We start from the raw sequence: 26,980 nt of genomic DNA, 5'->3' as shown, positions 1-26,980 counted from the left end.
TGAATATTTAACGAACCATTGATAATGTTTTATTGTTTTATTATATTCTGTAATGAGTACACCTATGTTAGAATTTTCTTTTGTTCATCATACAAATGATAAACATTAAAAGAAAAAAGTAGAGCACCAAAAAATATTATTAATTTAAATTTATACAGATGTACATATTTTTCAAATTATATTTGACGAATATATTATCTAGAATTTGTTAAAGAAATTATAATTCAATATTTCTATTTATTATATTTATGTTAGATTTTTTCATTGTTACAATTGTATTTTTTATAGCTCATGATTAATAATCTATATTCCATGTTATAAAGACTTTACACTAGTCTTCGGGATTAACTATCCTTGAAGCTTCTGCATAGTATATAAATAACTTATATAATAAATTATAACAATTTGCTTGGTTAATAACGACACACACACACTTCATATTTTTTAGCAGCATAAAACTAAGTACAATAGTAGTCAAATAAATTAGGTATGTGATAAAATTTTAAAATACATTTTTTTCGTCACACGAGTTAATGTTTTTGTTTTTGAAGTTTATAATTTATATGTTCGTTAGACGATTCTTAACAAAAAAATACATCCCTATCAGAAAATTAATTTAGTATAACCTTAACATTTTCAAACTATTATTAATAACATATAATATTAATATTATATTTATATTCTAATGTTATATCTCAAGAACCGAAAATATTCTCCAACCAACTTTAAATATTATTGTTACTATTTATACCTTTATTTACATATTCTAACATTTTATGCATAAGTAAGTATCAACATTTAAAGTATAATAATTTTCCAATTAATATAATAATAAATTATATAGCTTATTCAAACACAATTTATTCTTGAAAATAGATCCAATATTTTAGGTACTACGATACTTAATAGATTAGATAGTATACACTATACATTGTTAGTAAAGAACAATAATAGGTATCACTTTGATGCTAGAAATTATAATTTAAATTTACAGTTTTAACTAAAGTGTAATATGTATAAGTAAAATGTTTTAATTATTATTTATTAACCAATAAAAATTAAAATGTATTAGTTATAACAGAATTTTAGTAAATTTAACTAAACTTTAATTAATCTATAAAATTCAATTTTTGGTTTATCAAAATTATTTAAAATGTATGCTTATTAAATAGTGATTAAAAATTTAAAAACAAATAAAACAATAAATCTAAATAAAGTTTAATTATAACCAACAATCCTTAAATGCAAATATTAACGTTTATAACGTTTGCATTCACTACATAGGCTTATCAAAATATTTATCATATTTGAGTAGAATTTAAATATTAAATTATCGTTTGGGTAAACTTAAGCTTTATAGAGTGACTTTATTAAGACACAGGCACTTCAGTAGGTAGTTTAGCCACAGGAACGATAATCATGAAAATGCATTTCATCATCGCTTAAATTATTAGGAGGTATAATACATATCAAAGGTTTAACCTTTTGGTAATTTTAACGAAAATCATATGGAGTGGATAATTTACCTATCTAAATAATAGGTGTGTATTAATTATAAGTTATAACTATCTAAATTATATAATGAGTATAATGTATACTTAATATTATTATTTCAATAATTTTACCATAATGTCACCAAGTAACTTAGGATTCTCGAAACTCTATAAAATGTGAACTAATAAATTATCGTAATAGTGCTACAATAAATCCCTTTATACCATTTACGGAATAGTAGTTAAATTAAATGTAAATTTTAATATACTTATAAAATTTAACTTTCCACCGTAATGAGAATATGTAGGATCATATATTTTTTTGTTAGATTTTTCAATTTACGTTGATTATACAAGTAAATCATTAACTTTTATGTTGTGGCAGGTTAATACTTATTATTGTACAGTAATAAGAAATCTAAATCTTCAATGGGACTTTGATCTAAGAAGTAGTTATTTTTTTTTTACAATTTATTTACAACAAAATACGCTCTTGAGAGAAAACGCAAAATAATAATTTAAAATAGACGCCACCATTGATCATTAATAATAGAGAATATGTTTTATACCTATTACCTTTATTGCGCTTAATGTTCTGAGTTGAAAGGCATGAACTGTATATCAGGGTTGCAATTCAAACCTATTCAAAATTTTAATTTAAACCTAAAGCGTTTAAATAAAATAACATTTAAATATTAAATCGTAGAAACACTAGAAATCTTATAAATTTACTCCACCTCTCAGTTTACTGCACTAATGTTAATAAATAAAATTATTAATTCAAATGTTGAACTTTTATTAATTTACGTTATCAGCGATGAACAATAACATATAAAATGTGAAATTAGTTATATTTGTCAATTATATTTTTGTAGATTTTGTACACATCCCGCTATAAGTTATCAATAAATTATAATTGCGAATATGTTTACTCACATGTGTAATCACTCATGAAGTTACTCAATCATCATATAAGTTTTAACTCATAGATTATCATAGTTCAAAAGCACATTTATCTTTCCTTAACTTCATGTCAATGTTTGTTCATAACTTTAATTTCGAGGATAGTTATGGAAAATTAAGTATATACAATATTAATATAGGTACTTCGTTGTATAAATCTGCTATTTTATTTTAAACATTGAATGCATCTGTATTCTTTCGTTTATTAAAAAAAAATCAATGATGACGTTAATTAATTTTAATACTATATCTCTACTAGCGAGGTAAGTTTAATTGTCCTTAAATACATATTAGATGTTATACAAAGTTTGTAAATATTTATTTAAATTATACGAGAAGCGTTTTCATTCTTTATTAAAAATTGTTAAAATTATAAATTTGTATGATGTCTGATTAATTTGCATAAATAACATGTTGTGGTTTGATATATAAGCTATTTTCTTGTACAAAATTGCATTATAATAGCATCACAACTATAAAAGTATATAAATATAAAATCTGAATAATAAACTTTTGGTATCTTTCTAATTGTATTCTATAGATTAATATTATTATTTATTAATTGGTATTCTTATGATTTTTAATTTATTACACCCTAAAATTTTAACATCGTTTCGATCCATAGAAAAAAACTAGGCAACATTTTTTTTTTAGACAGGTTAATACTAAAATATAATTGAAATAGTAATTTTAAGATAAAATGTTATTTTTATTAATAGTCTAACAAAAATTGCCTTAAAAACATTAAAATAATTTCCAATATTTGTTTGGAAATGATTTATTTTTTATTTTAATATTTTATAAAACATTATTCAAATGATGTAAAACGATCTCAATATATATGTATATTTACAATGTAGCTTGTTGAAATGTACCTTATTGAAATATAGCTTATGTTGTATGTGTGTAATAAATGATATATTTTTGGAAAGTTTGGCGGAAAATATCTGATAAATTGATTTTATGGTGTACTCATGGAATTATGTAAACTAAATATTATAATCACTTATAGAACAGACTTGTTAAATAGAAGAGAGTGGTTTTCCTACCTCAGCACTTTACTACAGTATTGCGTGGGGCTGCTCAAAGCGACCTTGCTCCATGTGGTAGCCTGCGGGTAGGCTTCGTACGGGTTGTGTTCATGATTTAAGGTAATTATTGCTTACCCTTTGCCTTATGTTAAGAGGCTTTCAAATTGGTTAACGAAGTGTCTATATAAAATAGCTATAAAGAGTAACCACTGGGTGCTTTAAATAGATAGAACTTATTTTATACCTATAATCTAATATCTTTAATCATAGGTACCAGCCATTAGACTTATGGATCATTTTAATATGATATAATTCTTAGTACTTAACGGTTAGAATATTGTCATTTTTTTCTATCATACTACCAGTTACCAGGTCTTATTTTTTTTATTTTTTTTTGTACTTACTCGTATGTGTCTAGCGTGCATCGTGACAAGGTCCTGGTCATTGCAAAGTAGGTCACTATAATCGGGGTGTTAAATTTGAATTCAATGATACGTAATTGTATACAAAAAACGATTTCGAGTGAAGTCGAACTATCATATTTTTTAATAGTAATAGTACGTTAAACTATTTATTTCGGCGAATATAATAGTATTAGCTGAAATTGACTTATAAGTCATACAAATCTATATACAATAGAACGACATGATGTATTAATTTTATAAAATGCTTATTTTCATTACCTAAGATTTCAATATACAACCATTGTAAAACAATAAAATTATTATAAAATAATATTAATAATAATAAAAAAATATTTAAAATTGATTTTGTTCGTTATAATGAATATTTAAAGCAATTCAGATCGGAGTGAATGAAAAACACGTTAAATAAAACAACGTAGGTATTTGGAGCAAGAAGAATAATAACACTTTTAAATTTAAAAGTTGTGTACCTATATATACTTTATATAATTCACGAAAGATTTACTGACAAAATGGGATGATGCCGTGCATAATCAATCACTGAAAACTTTTATAACTAAGATAAGAACGTCTTTGTCATCAATAAAAGAAAACTGTTTTCTTGGTTGTAATCATCCTCTATGTACAAAACTCATTGAGGCTCTTCAACAAGAACAATGTGTCAGCAAAATGAAAATAAAAAAATACAATACTGTCAAATGAAAAATCAATCTAAAAGTTGTAAATAAAAAAGCTGGTCAGGACACAAAACCAGGTGTTGGACAATGGTCCAGATTCGGTCACCCCAACATATTATAGGATAGAATATTGTATTATAAATTGTATATTTGAAAGAAATGATAAATCGTTGCATTCGGTAAACGATTCTGAGTGGATCCCGGTAAACTGTTACATGTGTAGGACAGTTGACACTGTTATAAATTATAATATTAGATTGCTTATAAGAACGATATAATAATAATATACTTATTTATTTATTTAATAATAATAAAGGCACATAATGTGCTTAGTATACGTAGATGATACAATCATACAACAACAACATAAATACGTATAAGAGTTAAACTTATGTAACCTACAGAACACATAATAAGTAAAAATGTATAGATAATTAAAAGATAATAATAGTAAATTATTTATGTTAAGATTATAGATTTTAATACAGATTTTAACCTGATTGGGTTATAATTGAAAAAAAATCAAAGTTTTTCAGTGATTTTTCTGTAATTAACAATCTATTAATCGAAATACAGTAATTTTGGTGGTATGTATTTGTATAGAATGTTTGAGATACACGATTTTTAAAACAAGGGTCATTTATAAAAGTGTTCGTTTCAGTAGTTATAGTTACTTAATTTAAGAATTGAGTTATTTGTAGAGACAAAGTATATCATTAAATTTTCTTCTGTTTTCAAGTAACTCAATATTAAAATGTTCTGTTAGTTGCTTAAGAGATGTTTCAGTTTTGTTGTTTTTTAAGCTAAGTAGTAAATATTTTGAAGATATACTGCATATAATTATTTACATTCAATACATGAGCTTATTTATTTACTGATAATTTATGAACTTAAAATATATAAAAAAATAAACAATAGCCAATAGGTATGTATACAATTATATATTCAGGCGTTAAAATATTTTATTTACATAAATAAAATGTGAATCCACAGAAAGGTTTGAAATCGAACAATGTATATGAGTTTTTTATACTTTTTATGATTGATTTATTTTAAAAATTTTAAGTTACAATTTTTCGGTTCATCGAGTTGAATCTAAAAAAATGAACATAGACATTCCGATTAGGCCCGTTTAAAAAAATTACAAACACGTTAATATTAATATCGAGTACCTAAAACATTTGTACAGCAGTTTTTTTATTTTGAATAAAATCAAGATGGACAATTTATAATTGAACAGGTATGATATTTAATGCATTTGGTAGAATTTCAAATGTAATCTTAAAACGTAAACAAAAATATTATTTAAATTTTAACATTTACTTTTTTTTTATGGTTTCTTGAAATGAAATTACTCAAAAATAGTTCAATATAAACGTATTTTATTTTCGATGTATAAAAGGTGTACGGTTACACGGAAGGCGTGCCTCCGTAGAATATTTATCGTTTTTGTGGAGTAGAAGAGAATTTGTAGGCTGTAAGGCTGTAAGATATCTGATAATAGCCCAAAGAATAAAGGTTTAAATATTAATACGATGGTTTCCGCTATTGTCTCAAAGGCGTCGAAATTTGAAAAAGTTTCGCATGATTTATGGGTTATCCCCTGTCAGCAAAGCCCTTTGTAATAAACAAGATGGAAGATCTAAGAAGACCAATGGTCATCCATATATGCTTTCGGATCAAGATTGATATTTTTTTTAGCCAATGATAGTTGTAAAAATGATTTTTATTAAAAATAAAATATACTATTAAATCTTGTGAATAACTGGTGAAATTCAATAAAAACCATGGATTAATTATTACACTTAACATAAATTAAATTATTGTAACAACCAATTTATAACTTTATAAGTAAAAATTATGATTTTTTCCAACTGTCTAATGATATTATTGCGTATTTATTTTTAAGTGCTAAAGTAGTACATAAAATCAATATTTTTGTTTAATTTCAAAAATAGTGGATACTAATGTGTGATATGATTTGTATTTTAAAATGATTAATAAGTTGAATTAAGTTTGAGAAAATTATCTACATAATAGAAAATTACATAACACGATGTACGACATAAGAACAATAACTTTCGTGGTTGGCTCGACATATATACATATTTAATGTACGACATGTTTGATAATTGTTTGAATTAATAAATTAAAAATTAATAGATTTTTATATATAATTTATTTTAGTAAAATATAAAAAAATATTAGTTTTACAAATAAATGAAAAAAACAATGCAAATACCTAATAGATGTAGATGATTATATTTACTATTAAATATAAGTTGGTAAATTCTTTAATCTTAAAGTAGTATTAAATAAAATTAAAAAAAGTAAAGGTTAGGTACTCATAAAATATTATAAAAATCTACCTAAACTATATTTTTTTAGTTAAAAATTCCAGATACGAGATACAGATACTTAGACACCTAGCTTTGTCTAATTGTCTTGTAATATTTCTGATAAAATAGTTTCACTTTATTATGTATTTAATAAAAATGAATAAATATTATAATATATCTTATATATATATGATATAAATTAATACATTTTAATATTTTTTTAGTGTGTAGATAGAAATTAAACAAGTTTAGTGTAATGTAACGATTAAATTTCACTTATCAAATTATAGCTAGGTAAATACATTACTTGAATCATATTCTTAACCCGACGACATAAACAATATTTAATATTTATTTTTATGATACTTGTAAATACATAATATGTAAGATTTTTCAACATTTGAAAAGTTCAGAATGATTTTTATAAATTATATATTTACAGTGTTTAGGTATCAAGACGTATATGTGGTGGATAACATTACGTTCATATAATTTATGACTCTCTGTCGGGTGATTTGCTAAATGGGGTTCATTGAATTTATCAAAACCTCTTCTTAACTTAAAAAATGAGTATATCGCGATCAAAGATTATAATAAATATGCTTTAAAAGTGAAATTCATCATTCTAAAAATAGTTTTAATAGTTCTTATTGGATAATATTAAAGCTATAATATTCAGAAAAATTATTTATTGGATAGTTAAAATAAATAAATAAATAAGGCATGTATATAAAATTAATTAATATATTATATATTAATTGCCTAAGATAATAATTATTAATATAAACTCCAATCTATATATTTGGAAGCGTGACGCACAGTTTGATTTTCATATTTTGTTCATACATACCATGTAAAAGTAGACTTTAGTTATGTATTTTGGTATTTATAATATTTAAATGAAACTGACTGTTCTCAAATGTCTTGTATTTTGTTTTAAATAATACCATTGAGTATGAATATTACTATATATTATATAGTATATAGTTTACAGTATACTATATTATACATTTATACTCAATGATAATACTTATTTTGTGTTGATAAATAATATATACTTAGTGTATATTCAAGAAAAGATTACTCAAGTGTTATACAAAACATTGAATGTTTTGAAGTAGAAGTTTGAACAAAATGCAGTCTTCCATCATATTACCTCTACAGATAATTTAACGTTCAAACTTTTTTTTTTGGCTAATTAAAGACGGAAGTTCAAAAGAAGAAACTTTTGGTGCCAAAAAAGTGACAAAAGTTTTTTAAGAAACAAAATCAAGTAGTCAGATATATTTATTTTAACTTAGGTACCTAATTTATAAATGATATGATTTGACTCACGGTTAAACAAATTGTATTGCATCGGAAATAATAAAAAATAACCATTAAGAGTAAAAATAATAAATAATAAGTGCATTTCTCAAATCATTTTGAGAATAATTAACTTTTAAGAACTGATAAAACTTTTAATTTTCATAATTTATTTTCATTATATTCTTAATTTTTATAAGTAAAGGAAAACGTCATAACACTCATAAGATATTATTCTCTTATAAGTCATGTAAGATAATGAACGTATTAATAATATAATGGATCTATGGTATTATTTATATAATTATATTAGCATTTTTTTTAATTTTTTAATTTTTTTTTTAAGAAATTACGAAGTTTAGATAAATACATATTACATAAAACTAATAAAAAAAAAAATACTATAATCCGTTAGATTTAGTATAATATAATAATAGCAAAATTAAAATAATATTAATGCACCTTTAATCGCTTACTGTTATAGTAAATTAAAGATTTTTTTATTTTAAAAACGCACTTGATCCGTTTCATAATAATTGTTTCATATTATGAAGCAAATAAAAGGCAGTTTCTAATTCATATTTATTCCAATTTGTATACATTCAATACACATGTATAGTGATTTGTGATTGAAGTGAAGTAGATTTAAAAGCTATATACTTTGACAATGCTAAACATTTTTTATTTGTAACGGAAATTAAAAATAATTACAGTGTAAAAATCATATTTTTGAAATACTACGATATGTTTTTATAGAAAATCGATAGTAGTTTTATGAAATAGGTAGAATTGTGGTGTATTTTAATAGATAGGTACTAGGAATTCAAAACTTACCCATCTATTAATGGCACTTCTTCAAGAATTCGCCGGACCACTTCAAAAGTTTCTTCTCGATGAGATGAAAAACTACCAGGCGCCTCGGACGAGCTCGGCAGTGCAATCCATATGAGCAATACGACAAAACCAATTATTACCAAAACAATGCCAGCACACGGTCGAACTTGTATCTCATATACAGCTGTAAATAAAAATGATACACACACACATGTATATTTTATACATATATATATATAATACTACATTTTGTAAAATCTTTTGTCATATCATTACCAACATTTATTATAGTAGATACTTTTATATAAAAGGTAAATAATAATATTAAACAACGGAAATATATATGACTTTTTGATTGATAAAATTATAATTATATACCTAATTTTACTGTTTTTAATTTACATTTTGTAGACATTGTAAAAATAACTTACAGACTTTCAAAACTTCAAAAATGAGATGCGTCGAGTATGACGTTACCTTAAAAGTATTGAAATTGAAACCTATGTAATGCCTATATAATGAATGGTAATGATATTCAGTCAACTATATTTAAAAATAATTTAAAATACATGGTTAGGTACTTCAATATTAATTTATTATCCTTCAAATACCGACTTAACAAAGCTTTAATTATTATAGTTATTAATTGTTATAGCGAGCATTGAACAATGCAATCTTATAATTAGATTACCGCTTTAAATTATAAAAAGATTAAATTAAATTGTTTGACGAATTTGATTTGGCAAAACGGTATAGTATAAATTAAAACAGCTTCTTCTCCATTTTATAGTGTGAATTTTGGTTGGATCTAATCCAATAGATATAATATTCTAAGTTATTGCATGTTAACAGTAATTTAATAAATAAGCATTACTAATTATGCATTAGTGCATTACCAAAGTGGTAAAGTCATTACATACTCGATATAGGTAGCACATACATGTTCGGTAAGCAACGCTAATAAGTATTAAACTTGGAATATTAAATTAAATCATGACTAAATCTCTAAATTGTAATTCATTAAAAATATATGGTAGTTTAAAGTGACTTTAAACAACTATCCCACATTATATTTTCTTCTACAAGTAAGTAGTTCGATCTATATTTTAACAGTTTGGTAAACTCATTAAATATATTATAGCCTTTAGTCACCTTTAAACGCTAATATACAATGTATAAACAGATCCACAAAATAGTTTCTAGGCCGTAGACCAGGACCTTTTGAATTGGGTTTCATGTTATGGGCACACACTCAATTATTGACCGTACTTACGAGCAATAAATAAATAACTTTATAGACTAAATGGATTTAAAATGCACAAATGTTGTATATATAATTTCCTTAATATTTTATTGAAGAAAGTGTATCGGTTTATTAAGATAATTCAACAGGACATGGAAAAACTATGTATATTATGTGCTTGAAATATATATTCTATACTTAACATTTGTAAACACACATGTATTTCTCACATAATGGCGAGATGAAATTTAAAATATTATTTAATGCATTATATATTGGTATATAGAGACCAATAACGAGCGACAAATATAAATAAATATAACACGTTTTTCACTATAATTAAAATAAAGAGCACTGTAGGATGATAATTTGAAGCAAAACATAAGTTTGAAAATGATTCTTTTATACAATTTTAATTTTAGATTATTAGTGGATTGTGAATATATCTACAGTATTAACGATTTTGCCTATTAACTATTATAATCATGTTTATACTTAAAATGTTGATTGTGTATTGTTATTTAATTTGGAAGTAATGTACAGGTCTGCTCTTAAATTATTCAATGACATCATGGCATCCTAGTACAACTGACAGTGACAACTCTAGCCGTTATTGTAAAATATTGAAATAATCAATTCGCCGGGGAAATAAAGAGAATGTTGAATAAGAATAATAGTATAAAATTTACTATCTACAGTTTTAAAAATGTATTACTAGGACTAGGTAGATACTGCAGAGGTTACAAGTAAAAAAAAAAGTTGTAAGAATATTTTAATAATTAAATAGTTAAATTGATTCTGTGTCATGTGTAAAGTTTAGGCAATGAATATATATGCAATATATTAAGCACTAGCAAAAGAAAGCTGGAAAAAAGCTAATAGGTATTAAACAATTGTAATTTAATGATATTTTTAAACAATATTATATACGGTATAGAATATACCAGCGGTGGTCAAGTTGCGGTTCTCGTCATAAACTCATGCAACTCGTATCTTGTTTATAAAATCAAAATGTACTTATTATTATTATACATTTTAATTGTTTTTCATACATTTATAAAAATTTATGATCAAATTATTTAAAATGTATTTATAAACTTTTTGGCACTTGCTATCCATATGGCTTGCGAACATAATATTCATATTGGCGATTCCTGATAAGAGTATATTGTACTATAAATATAATGAGTGAATAATAATAAGTTCACAAGTCACAATAAATTATACAAACACTTATAACTCGTTAGTTTATTGTAAATCATAATATCTAATAATAATAATAATAATGGGTATGATGAATTCTCGATAAAATGTTATTATTAGTTAAATTATTTTTGTAATTTTAACTAAAAATGTTATAGAAATTAAAATTTTAAAATTAGATTAGTTAGGTAACTAAAAAAAATATTAAAAAATATGTTGCTTTAAATTTGTTTGTATACATTATATTATGATAATATTGTATATATTAATAAACATATCATATATACAATATTAAACTAAAACAATAATTTTTAATATTAACTCTCAATTATTGATCAATAGACTTTGAAAATTATACAGTAAATAAAAACAAAAGGATTATAGGTTTGTGTCTAGGAATTAGTTGATTAGGTTTTATTTTTATAATTTCTCTCCCTCTTTTATTTTGTATCGATACTGGATTTTATAGATGATGATTTAAAACAACTTCAACTATTAAACCAACAACTAATATCCCAGTTTATAAAGCTTTTACACATTGAAATATATTATAGCTATCTGAAATTGAAAGGTATATTTGTATTTTTTTTTTACTTATTAAGTTATAATTTTTAATTAAATCTTATAGGTAACCTACAAAGAAAGAAAAACTTATTCATCAAACTTATATTGAAATATATAATATGATAAACACAAATATAACTTCTTCATAATATTAAACAATTTTAAATAAATAAAAAATAAAAAAATTGAGATAAATTACAAGAACCTACAAATGCAATCTATTGGATAGGTAGGAACTAGGAATGGATATATAGGTATCAAGTATTTTATAATAATTTCCACTTTTGATAACTTTAGTACTTATTCCGAGTGTTTCTCACGATTAAAGTATGATATATAAGATACTGAAAAAATATTATTTGGTCATTATAAATTATAATTTTAAGGGTAATGCTGAATTTCAATACATAATTATTATAGTACATATTATAAGGTAAGACACGTACGCGGCATAATAACTTTTTTGTTTAATAGAAAATACATTTATTTGAATATATTATAATAAATGGGTTTTGTCTTTTGTGTTTATAAACTTCGACACTCTTAATTTCGTGACATACACTCAACAATAACTTTGTAGTTGAGAAAGGTAAGAAACTTATAATATCTACCTATTTTATTTGCATCGCGTAACAGAAAATACACGTGTTCAACTGTTCAAAGTGTAGACTTACTCAGATTAGAAACTTAAAATCTTTTAACATTAAAATTATCTTACTTCTTTGTCGGTCCCTATCCGACACAACTGAACTTTCGGGAGATTCATACTCTCTGCTACTGTGAACCTGTCCGTTACATAATCCTTCTCTTCTGACGTTCCCGGAAGTTGATGGCCTGGACGTTTGATGTGCGTCAGGATATCCAGTCTATAAAATAACATTAATAATAATAAATAAAAATGTATCAGTTTGAATGTAAGATATCTAATAACCCGTATTATAAATATACTTATATATAACTATTTTAAGTCTTATATATAATAATATATTTATAATATTTATAAATTATATACACGTTTTTTCTTATTTATAATGCATACATAACCATACACTAATAAAAGTAGACGTCTAAAAAGCATTACTTTGTGTACTCGAAATCAAATATTGAATATATAAGAGTATTATATTTATTCGGATTATTCCTGCCAACAGTACACAATCTGTGAATACATTGAAGGTAGAAAATAAATATTTAATAACATGCGGTCGGTCAATCTTTTGAAAACGTACACAGAATATAATATAGGTATGCTATATATATATGTACACGACAAAATCTTTGTGAATCTTGAAATTTGTTAGCATCAAAGGCATTAGTAAGAGGTATATTTTGAATAGAACAGCCTATTTGAATAGTATGACAGAACGTATATTTTAAGAAACATGATAAACGACCGCATTCGTATATAGATCTACGTGAAACTAATTACATCGTATGTACCTACCATCATAATTTTATGATAAATTTATATTAGTATCTATCTATAGGCTATAAATAGATATAGACAATGTAATACATTCTGTGTCGCGTTCACAATTTTGTGAAGACATGCAAGTTAATGAAAACAATTATTAAATTGAGTTAGCTAAGTAATAACTCATAAGTTAATAGCAAAGAAACATTATAATTAATTTAAAAATTTTAAAGTAAATGTGGGGAAAATACTAACTTCACAAGATTAACTAGGACACGCGCATAGCGATTTCAATTTTGGGAATTTTTTTTTTATAATAATTAAATATCATCTTAAAAATACATCCTATTGTATATTATTATTGCGCATTAGGTGATTTAAGTATCCATACACGTTTGTGCGAACAAATTAATTGACTTGAGGAATATACTTTTTTTGTTTATTTTTAGTTGAAATAATTGTGTAACGCGTGATTAAACGCATAGTATTATAAGTTTTAACATAATGACTTTGTTCGTCACTTTTTTTTGTTTAAATTTTTTGACCTGAGATAATCATATTTTGAAACTCTTCAGTGGCTGGCTGGCTAGATGTAGGTCATGTTTGGTATCCGAACTATTGTGAAATTTCAATTCCTCATAATACCACGATCGTATTTCACCGGAACATGGAGCGTCGTTCGTGGCCTGCAGTTGTAGCGATGTGTGGCTTATCTGTTACGGACTTTTGACGGCAACTTTTTGCGACGTCTCGGAATCGCGTGAAAGCCAACGATGATCTGCAGTACCTAGCCCACCTACTACATCACGTGTATTGTGCGTTGTCTCAAATTTGTATTGTACTTCACACTAGTAACTGCCACTCACTATAATCATCTTCTTCGCTTCGAGATTTTCGTCAGGTTGGTACTAGAAAGTAGAAATTAATTCCGCCAGCTATACCTTGCCATCGCTTTGTGCATGATATGACGTTACTACTTTTTTTACGGCGATGAACAATTAGTTTTAATGTATTCGCACATATTGTTTTAATATAATATTAGATATATTACAACAGTAGGGGTATTTAATAAATAAAACAGTTGAAATATTTTTATTTGATTTAAATATTACAATTTTTAAATTTTATAAAATTCAATGATTAATATGTTTTGATTTGGATTTGGTCCGAGGTATGCGTCGAGGTTTTTAGATATTTCAAGTTGAATCAGTCATGATGGAACTTTGTCATTTGGTTAAAATGTGTTTTATTGTTACCCTGATACTACGGGCCTCGAACACGATTGCACTTAACCTTTAGCTATAATTACGCTTCCGTGTTTTAGACTAATGCATCCTACTCACAGGTGGTTAAGAATAGTTTCATCGTTTTAGTAAAACAAAAATTAAAAAAATTAAAAAAAAACATGATATTATATTACACTTCAGTTTGGTTAGATTTGAATAAAAAATAAAAAAAATAAAAATCAGAAAACTATTTCAACAAGTAGCGTATTGTAGTTCTTCGATATGTTTAAACAAAATGCACTAAATGATTTTTTCGTAGTTTGGTTAAATACTCGTATAATTTAATCTCTAAAAATGTTTTGACATACCCGTCAGTGGAAATAATTTTTTTTTGAATGCTTTATAAAAACTATTGAGAAAATTAAATATTATAATATTATCAAAGTACCATATCATTAATATAACGAATAGATAAATATTAAGTAGGTATAAAAAATAGCCTTAGCAGTAAATTATCATAACAAAACCCATACATTTCCAAAAATCTTAAATATAAGTTGTATAATACTAAGTACACCGTTTTCATGACTCGTGATAGTTATTCATAGTATTCCTGATAATAACGAGATATATTTAATAATTCTAACAAGTATCTTCTCAGTTATTAATACATTTATATCAAGTATAATAGGAAGTCACTAGTAGGTACTTTACATTTTTTTTTTTGTAAATATATAATTATTATTTGTATCTTTATAGGGGAGTTGTAAGTACCTAGATAGTAAACAAATCTACAGAATTTAAAAATATAGTCTTTAAGTATAATATACAACAATTCCAAGAATCAGATATTGAATAACTCCATTATTGTCTATTGAAGAAAAAGATCATAATTGTGTTAGGCAATTCATACTGTATAAAAATTATTATTTTCATGTTGGTTAAGATTTATTTTACTATGAAATATTATTTGATATTTGTTTATTTAACTAATTTTTTCAAACTAAAAAATATAAATATTAAATATGTAAATAATTTTTAAACTTAGCTTAGTATACACTTAACAAAAGTTGGACAATTTATTTTTGATTAAACCATGCGTGCAAAATTACCAATAAATCAGAATTAGAATATTATAAAACCTTTCTCAACTAGAATAGCCATAAAATCTACACCTACACATACGTATAATAATATATCATCATTTTGATAAACCAATTTTTATGTGCTTTATTGTAGTTATAATCAATCAGATTTCCATTATATGTTAAAAATTAAATGAATTGAAAATTAATTAATCATTTTTCCTAAGCTATTATCATTATAAGTGTCTTGTTTATCAGAAACAATATTATATATTAAAAAAAATGAATTTTATATAATTATTAAAATTGTAAATAATAATTAATTTCAGTTTACAATAAAGACTAATGATAATAATAAAAAACAACATAATATACATAATAGTAAAATAATTGTTGATACTTAAGAGTAATCTATACCTAGCTAAATTTTTTTTCTTATAAAAATCAGATCATTTTTCATTTTTTATATGTATAATAATTGTTTGAATAATTTAAAATAATATAAAGAAATTCTCACTAAACCATGAGAAAATCTAAAAATTGAATGAAATTATAATATCAAGTATAACATTTTTTTACTTTAGTAGATAAGAATAAGATTTTGTTAAAATTTTAAATCATTAGAAATTTAAAAATTGTTATTGCTAAATATTTTTTGTTTTGCAATAATTCAAATTCATAATAGTATTTTATATACCCTATTTTAATCTACACTGTTGCTGGATGCACGAGGCATCGTTTTTTATAAAAACTATAATAAATAAAACTGTTGATTGTATTTAATAATTTTATTTTTCAGACTTTTTTTAATACTAAAAATACTTAGACAAATTTTCTGTAAATTACGTTAGCTTATAATTTATTAGGTACATAAAAATAAAATAAACATGTTATCTTCTGGCTATTTGCTGTATACACTTTATATAAAGCAATACATATTCAATTAGAAAATATGAAAAAAGAATTCCATTTTTGTTTAAGTTTAAATTGTCAGCAAGCCAAAAACTAGCATACTGAAATAATTTCTACATAATAAACCATAAACTAGTTATATAAATTATGACATACGATAAACATTAAAAATTCAGAATACATTGTATAAAATATTATAATAACTCAAATTTTACCATAGTTATAAATTTATAATATTCATAGATCAAGAATTATGTAATATAAATACCGTCATAAAGGTATTATCCAGATTAAAAACAAATATGCTCATATAAATATTTACCAATTTATATTACCAGTTTTACAAATATTTTTCAACTAAGCAATCAATACTAGTGGTATATTCATAAAAATCGTGCAAACAAGAAGGGGGGAACGGGTCCCTTGTTTCTTTGAAAAATACTTTTGATTAATTATCTACAACTATAGCTTCCATGAAATAAGTTTATAACTCATAATACTTAATATTAGTTTATTAAAAAATGACCAATATAAATAACAATAAAAATAGTTTTAATAAAATAGGTTTAATAATACCTAGAATAATTTTTATTTAACTATAAAAAAGTATTAAATATTTTCGCATCAAACCTTTAATATTCCTATAACTGTAAAATACCACTATACAATAATTATTACTAAGCCTTGAATCTTGATGTCTTTGATTTAATACACATATAAGTACTTTTAATGAAAAAATGTATTACTAGCTTTAAATTAGCTATTCGATACTACGACAGTATAAATAATTTATATTTTAATATTAAGTCATATTCTTATATTATGTATTAGATAAAGCTTAGATATTTTCAAAACATTTTTTCCCTTTATTACCTATTGTTATTAACAATTATTGAATCATTGATTAGTATTTTGCTATATTATAACTATTTTCAACTAAAGAGTATTTTTTTAGAATTGCTCTTAAACAATTTATTTGTATAGTTTTGGAATAATTACCCTATTAAAATCATTCACAAAGATTTTTCTCACTTTTAAATTTTAATAGTATTAAACTATTAAACACTTTTATTTGTATTTAGAATTATGTATTTATACAATGAAAACAATTTTTAAGAGAAAATAAAATAATAGTTATTAAACACCAATAATACTGAATGGTATATTTTAATTAAAAAAATAGTACTTTTAAAATAATATAAAAAATAATAAAACTATGGTGCATACAAATGTGTCCTGTTACATATAATAACGGCGGTGCGTTAATTCCACTTAATATTATCTAAACCTAAAATAAGTTTAATAAATTTTAGTCAATTAGATTAAAAATGTAAAGTCTGTAAGAGGAAGCATTATTGTTTAAACATAATTCATGAAAAGCTCTTTGTAAATAACTTATAGACGGATTTCTCGATTTATTTCTCGGGTTTGTATTAATCAATATAAATAACTATTTTACTAATAAACCATAAAATTATTTCAGTTAATAAATTTATACATGTTTTAAAATCCTGATTTTATGCAATAATTTATACCAATAAAAAGTAAATTTTTAATTATTTTAAATATATTATCATAACTGAAACGAATTTTATATTATCTATACACTTTTTAAGTTATATAAAATTAAATACTATTCTACTATTATAACAGACATGGCGACAGACTAGAATGTAATTTGTAATGATTAATTGATTGAATGACTGGTAGGTTAAGTGTCAACGTGTCAGGACCGTTATTTCCACATGAAAGTTGAGTTCAATTATATTAGACTGTGTATAATCTTTAAATTATAGTTTAATTTAAGTTGGTTATTATCCTGGTTGTGTATTTTGTGTTGTTGTTAAAATTATTTATTTATTGAGTAAATTTAAAAGTTATCTGGTATAGTAAAAATCTTATACGCTAAACATAACTGTGTAATTGATTTTTTTTAAGGAGTTTTGACTATTTTTCTTTTAAGTGTTTGCTGTACATTTTACTTACAGTGTACGAGAAAATATCGAAAAATAGTTAAATCGCTTGTAAATTGAAATAAACTCCAATTGAATTTGAAATTGTTCACATAATTAAAATAATGATGATAGTATCAGTGTGAATTTATTTTATTATAATTAATAAGTTTAATTTATAAAATGCAATTTTTTAATTATTAAAACTATACATAGCAAGAGTTATTCAAATTTCTAATATCTAATATAAGTTAATATTTAATACGGAAATTGAATAATATTGGCTCAAATTACGAAACTGATAAAAAGTACTATATCTCAGTATATATTTATTATTTAAAACTTTTTGAAATTTTTTCTTTGAGGTGGGGATTCTTTGATATTATTTTATAATATATAAGACAAACAAATGTTTAACCCGTTAATAATTTATTACTTAAAATTTAAGTCTTACTTAAACGAAAACAAAAATATAGAATTTTTAAAATGTTTAAAGTTACAAGACAATATCCACCTTTTTTTTTATTAATTCGTCCAAAAGGACGTTAATTATTAATTTTGAATCTTTATAAATACACATCATAGCTAAACCAATAACACGTAAGCGTAAGTTATGCGGAGGAAAACCATATTATAATTATTGACATAAAATTAAACATTTAAATTTCCAAGAATATTTTAAAATTTTAAAATAATTAATAATAAGAAAAATTAAAAATTACCTTCACGATATAAAATCATTTAATAAAATTTTAAATTAACTATATACTATGTGTAAAATAATATAGATAAGCAATTCATTAATTAAAAAGCAAAATAACTTAAAATATTTGTTATACATTTAACTAACCTAATTTTTAAATATTTTTCAAGTTTAATTCAAATTGTTTTGAATATAACTTATAAGTAATCTTAGATTAAAAAAATATTTGTTAATAAATTCTTCGTAACTGGTAGCTAAACCGTACAACAAGATTAATATTTATTTACACGTTCGACGGTCGAGACGGCTTAATATTGAATAATAAATCGATTGTTAGTTTATCGCTGTATTATATCATGTACGTTATTCAAAGTTCGAAACAAATACCAATAATAGTAAATATCGTCATTTCGGGGAAAATATAAATACTTAAAAAGGCGTAACGAAAATTCAAATAGTTGAAATCATAAGATTTATGTACAAGTGTATATTATCTGTATTAAAAATCGTAACAGCTAGTCAAAAGCCGAATGTCCCGAGCGAATAATATATCACAGACTAAACTCAGATTTGGGACCTGGGGAAGGGGATCCATACCTTCTGACCCCTCCCTCGTATAACCACCGTTGACTCATAGATTAAGTTAAAATTAGAAACAATAGAATCATGTTCATAACCATAATAACTAGATATTAACTATTTGGTGACTAAAACCATTTTCTTACGATTTTAGAGAATATAATTTCGACAATCTTGAAAGGCTTGAATAGAATTGTTCTTTAGAGGGAACGAGCCGAACGAGGTCATCCTTCTAAGTTACCTGTGTCTGTGGCATTTGTAACTGACAATAGAAAGTAAAAACTATTTTGATTATGTTCAGCATTGCATTGTCTGTTGAGAAATGTCCAAACGTCCACTGCTCAGTATATAGTTGTTACTCGTGTTATAATAATAATATATTACTTTACATTTAATCTGATCATTAATAATAAAATAAATTAAAAATTTTCTTAAGCAATAGTGACTATTCCTATCAAGAAAAACAGCAACATGATAGTACTGTCTAAGATGAACATTTATCGAAAAGTTCTTACTAAATATAGTTAAAATAAAATGGCTGTTGTCAAAAGTAAGTCACCAGAGATAGATGATATTGGTTCCAAACCAATAAGAAATGTTAAAAAGTTTTTCTCAACTATATGCAATAACACTATATACTGGTGAAAATATGTCTTCTATACTAAATTTAAAAATAGACAACAATTTAACTGGTTACAAGAATCAACAACAAATCACTGTACTGAGGACAGTATAACAATATAACGACCTTTTGCAAATTAATTAAGAATATGCACTTATTATAATCAAAACCTTACACAACTTCGAGATGATGCTATGTAGTTTGCACAAGTCTCTTCATTGTAAAATGTACAAGTTGTGATAAATAAATGCGCTCGTAGCAGATAACTAAAAATGATGAAACCAATTGTATTGTATAATTAACTTTTAAATCCCTATTCAATATAGGTAGGTATCTATTTATACCTATTATAAACTGTTTAATTCTTCGTTACAATATATTAAGTAGTTTATGCCGATTTTGATCAATAATCGTAATTCATCATAATCATTCGAGGGGTATATTATACAACGCACATTTTGATAAATCAAATAAATTTGTATTGTATTACACTCAGATAAAAATCAATCAATTACAATATAATCTCGATGAACGAGTGATAGACGATAGTCGGGAATGGTATACGCATATTTAGTTTAAATGGCACTATATATTTGGCCTAGAAACAATATAACCCTACGCTTTGAAAATATATCAACCTTGTCATTAAATAGCAAAACCATAAATGTATTATTATACACACACACACTTATTAAATGCATCAAAAGTAACTTTTAGTATTGTTGAGCAATATAAAAGCGTTACATAGTATGAATATACGAGTATATTGAAATAAAAAATATTCTAATCCGACATTATTGTATTCAAAAAAACACCACTGAAATCCCATTTAAAAAATTCAGTAAATATACGTTTTTATTACATATAATTTACAGCACAACATACACGAGGGCGGAGAATAGAAAAAAAGCGCAAGAGTTAATCAATCCTGTTTATCACAAGTTATTATGGTTTTCCATCAGATACAACAGAACAAATACCTTGGTACAATTTCCGTGACACGAGTATTATTGACCCTTGGAATTTTAGTATATTGAATCAAACTTTAATAAAAAAAAAAAAAAAAAAAACAATACCAAAATGCCAAAAACTCAATATTGAAGTTTTTTTTTCTACTGCCTTATTTCAGCATCACTGCTATGTGTCAATATTAGAAAAAAATGTTTCACTCTAAATCCGTACATTGGTTTATTGTAACGGTTAGACGATATAGATTGTTTTGATATTTAAAATAGTAAAAATGTTTCAAGAACTATATCATGTTGATTTCAAGTCTTATGTAATGTTATTTAAAATATTAAAATAGAGTCAATAATGAAGTTTACAATTGTAATTAGAATGATTTTACATTTTAGAAAAAATTAAATAGGATTTTATAATTTTTTTTTGACATAGGACCTTATAGAATATATTTATTTGATGTCATCGGCTGAGGCGTGTAAAAAACAAGTTTAAAAACCATTTTTATTTTCTGAAATTATCTACTTTGATACTTATATAGTCGCAATTTAACATTATTATTGAATTATGACTAGTGATTTATAATTTGTGTTAATGATCTGTGTGTGTAAAATATATAGACGAACCCATTTCTTCAAAAAAAGTCGGACAAGATACGTAGACTGGGTATTATAAACTCATTATAATTTATAATGCACAAGTAATGTTTTATATGATATTATTTAAATCAGACAAGGACTGATGATAAAAACTATATAAAAAAAAACTAAAAATTAACACTTAATATATTAATTTAATACATATTATTATTAATTATATTTCGCGTGATAAGTTTTCAAATAGATAAATAATAAACTATTTAGCATTTGCACATTTTTTTAAAGTTTCAGTAATTTAATAATTCAATAAAATAATTTCGGAACAGCTTTTACTGTACTTTTTTTAATTTTTTAAGTACCTACATAATAAGTAAAACTAATAGTTACCATTGAAAAAACACGATAGCGGTATTATAAAAAAAAAATAATAAAATTACGATTCCGGAATCGGGAATACTAATAATATTATCCAATTACAGTGCAGATGGTGTGGTGCCATAATACACTGAACACTATAATATGTAAATATCATTGTTAAATGTATTGATATGCAATATGCCAATGTGTCAACATTTTGTGATTTTTAATGATATCCGTTACTAATATGTTTTAGTTTAGTTGAATATGAAATATCGACGATCACTGAAATAACAGAATATCATAATTAGTTAATTTTTTTTTATTTATAATGCGCAGTAAATATTTTTTTTAAAATTCATCAATTAAACAATAAAATTAATCTTAATATATCTGTAGATATGAACAAAATAACACAGTTATAACTTTTAATGTTTTCTTTTGAATGATGAAAGCGAAAATTATTTTTTCAATTTATTCAACAATACAATAATATAGCTGAAATAAGATTCTAGTGGGCCATGGTTTGGCTGGGGATTCCACTCGTTGTATAGCTAAACATTAGGATTGAGGCGGTGAAGAATGTTACCAGGGGATGGGTACAAGCCAAATTGAACCAGACCTTGTTTCCGGAGGGTGTGTTTGGACCTAGCGAGTTCAAAATCGATGTCACATTTGGCTGAAGTCCCGAGGATAACGATGATATTCACGGTTTTGTGCGTGGCCTGTTGTACGTTTACCAAAAATGTAACAAATCTATTTTTTTTTTTTAAATATTTTAGACTTTACGTATCATTTTAAAACAATGTTTTTCCAATTACATAAGTATAATCATATTTAAAATTAATATGTTTTTTATTTATTAAAAATAAAATATAGTAGATACTTATAATTTTTCTTAGTAAATTGTATACATGAGGTTAGATAATATTATTAGTGATTTTTAGAAGATTCACATAATTTTATGCGAACTTATAAAATAAAGAATATAATATGTATTTTATTTTTAAAAGTTGTAACTGTCTCAAGTTTATACTAAGGGGTAAATCTGGTCGACCCAAATCCATATAATTTGTTTAAATAATTAAACAATTAAATATTATATTTATATATATACATTTTACATTTAAAAGTTTTTAATTTATTTTTTCATTAAATGAATAATTACAAAATGTAAAAGCTCGTTGTTTGTTAACATTTAATTTTTATGAAATTTAAATTTTAACATAATGTATAAAAAAATATCAATGAATTTGTAATTGTATTGTAATATTATTAAAAATATTCTGTCATCTGTGAGGACGAAAATCATGTTTATAATTAATAACAAATAATACAAACAAATCAAAAATTTACCATCATAAACTTTAAATTATGTCAAATTAATTTTTATGAATAATATTTTTTATAGTAATTCATTCAGAATATTTTTGGGTTCAACTTAGAATAAATAAGTACTATAGTACATAATTAACAAATATAGAAAATAATATATTAAAATATTATATAGTGTAGATATTTAATTTAAACATATTAAATTTATCAAAATCCATTTTTATTGTATTCAAAATAATATTAATAGACCATTGACTGTTTTTTATTATTCATTAATTTTAATTTGTAAATTATTATTGTATAAACAAATTATTTTTATGATGGTAAACATTTTAAATAAAACGTATCCAACCTAACTCATTTAGTTTTAGGTTTCAGTTATAATTATTATTGTTATTATTATTTATTTTTTAAAACCAAACAACATTTATCCAAAAATCATCACTTGATAATGACAAAATCTGAACATCGTAAGCTATTATTATATTTACTCCGAACAGGTGTAAACCAAACACGTTACTAATTATCCAGATTAAAATAATTGTAATAATATTAAATTCTAATACCAATATTTTTGTAAATATTATTTAAAGTATCATAATATATATAATATAAATGTATTATTACGTTTAAATTAATGATACAACACACAGTAGTGTATTTAATATGTTCAATAATAAAATATCAGTTATGATATAATAATATGCATGAATACTCATTTGATTTACACGATACTATTTAGAATTTTGATGGTTTTACATAAAATAAAAAATTACAATAATATCTTTATATTATCGATAGTCGATAGTTCACTTGACATTCGTGTTAAACAGTACAAAATCAGTTGATATTATTGATTTTCATTGTTTGTATCCATCGGACGCGTTTACTTTAAAACGTGACGATTGTGAGGGTTGAGGGCTAAAACACTTCATCATAATATTTAATGTGTGTATGCATTTGTTGCAGTGCTTATGCGATTTCGATATATTTTAATATGTTTGCACCTATATGGATAACTATGATAATGGATACCCGTAATTTTGAATTTTGGGCTAATGAATAGACAATTAAAATGACTAGTATTAATAATATAATATATCAATAAATATAATATTATTAAAATTGTAAAATAAATCATTAACATGTAATGTTTAGCGTTCCGAGGCCGACTTAGTAAACAAACGCCAGTGCATTTTTTTCTACCTTTGTCAGTTATGGATTTATTTTTCATATTTTCTACTTCTCTTTCGTTTTTCTACTTTGACATACTTATACGTAATATAATATTATGATAGAACATTCAACAACTACCATGTAATATGGACAAGATCTCGTGTTTGATAATCTTTCACGGTTTCAACCGTCAGTATACTGTTGGTGGTCCAGGCACAGCTATATCGATTGGTGTCAGGGTGGATTTGCTTTTACGGAGGGCCCCCTTTTTGTTAAAAACCGTTGTTTTCCGTGTGCTCTCGTTTCATTTCTCTTTTCTCGGCGCATTTTGACAAACGTCCATGTAGGGAAAAAATTGTTTGATAAATTAGACATACATTTATATATTTAGATGTATATATTGTTTAATGCTTACTCTATCTGCTTATACATAGTATACTACGCTTTAATAAATATCCTGTTTAAAGTTGTGTAGGTAATATACTTACATTACACATGACAGCACTAAGTTCGATCGGTTTTAATAATGTCTGATAAAGTAATAACAATTGGTGACCATAAACTAGGCATAGATTCTTAAAAGTTATAAGCAATAACATATAATATAATAGTTAGAATGATTGAATTTTGAGAGTCTTAGAATTATTAGAGTAAGTGTTTTATTTTCTAGGATTCAATGAATCAAAGACTCGAGCCTGTATATAGCTGTTTTAAGCAGCTATCGTATTATCGGGTATTACATGATAAAAACCATAACAAATTATAAGCTGTTTACAATTATTAATTTTATATTTAAACGAATATTATTATAGTTAACAGTATGACCAAATAAGCTCAGGTTTAAGTTTAAAAATATAAAGCACAATTATAGTTATTGGTTTCATACAAATCAAATCCGTTGTTTTCCTTTGAAATGTAAATTATTTCGAAATCATATTTTATTCGAATAAACAGAATCGAAATAAATCATAAATGTTCAATTCAATAAAATGCAAATTAAGGCAATAAATAATAATAATAATTATAAAATTTCTTAAAGGATAAATTACTATTAAATTTCATAAACACGAAATTTTGGTTTGATGAGTGGACTTGACTATGTTGTTATGGACGCAACATATATATATTATAACCACTATGAAAATTTAAATACTTAAAATTAAAATAATAATATAATAATAATATATTTTATATCGATAATTGCTTAGTGAAAATCATTATTAAAAAATTAATTATTATTATGCAAAAATCAGGAAACAATATCTTGTACACTAATTGTTTTCTATATTTGATATATTATAATAAATTAACATAATCAGTAGCTATTACGTATTTACATTATTATTCATTAGAATTCATTGAAATTAAACCATATTATATATTAGATGTATATAAAATACCTACTAATTATCTACATATTTTAATAAATACAATACATGAAATAGTGGTAAATTCACTTTTAAAGAAAAAGTTTTTAATAGAGTTCCATACTTCAAAATCATTATTAATATAATATATTATACGAACCTAATAATAATATACAGAATATGGTAAAAAATTTAAAAAAAAGTAAGGCGTGATGGTTAGACCTCTTTTGTGAATAGGCTATACAGTGCCACACTAGAACGATATATTTTAGAGTTGCAATATCATAATTAAATTTACAAACGTTATTCCTTCACATAATTCTAAGGATTTTTCATTATACATAGAGAAAAATCATACATCGTCAAATTTATCAAAAAAAAAAAGAAGAGAAGAACTACCAGAATGAATAAAACACATTGCACATGATAGTGTGATACAATAAAATATTCATATTCCTATGTATTATAATTATTACAGTCGTTACGATAACGTGATTTTTTTCTTCTCCCTTGAAATCGTTCTGCTGCACAGTAGGAGTCAAGTGTACCTCTTCATTGAGTTGGTTACACAGACTCTAAAACAGTCATTCATTTTTGAATTACAATAATAAAACAA

The 26,980-nt window shown here is 24.1% G+C and overlaps 1 protein-coding gene across 1 annotated transcript in view; it reads right to left on the bottom strand.

Moving 5' to 3' along the window:
* The window catches only part of LOC132921825 (dipeptidase 1), a 140,427-nt gene that overhangs the window by 34,771 nt on the left and 78,676 nt on the right, over positions 1–26,980 (bottom strand). The window contains exons 3-4 of the mRNA XM_060985050.1: positions 12,796–12,943; positions 9,068–9,251 (exon numbers count right to left, since the gene is read on the bottom strand). Of these exons, the coding sequence (XP_060841033.1) occupies positions 9,068–9,251; positions 12,796–12,943 (332 nt within the window). The remainder of the gene's footprint in view (positions 1–9,067; positions 9,252–12,795; positions 12,944–26,980) is intronic.

Source organism: Rhopalosiphum padi, chromosome 2 (assembly GCF_020882245.1).
Source record: "Rhopalosiphum padi isolate XX-2018 chromosome 2, ASM2088224v1, whole genome shotgun sequence".
In the NCBI taxonomy this organism is placed as follows: domain Eukaryota; kingdom Metazoa; phylum Arthropoda; class Insecta; order Hemiptera; family Aphididae; genus Rhopalosiphum; species Rhopalosiphum padi.
This window is presented reverse-complemented; position numbering and strand designations above follow the sequence as displayed.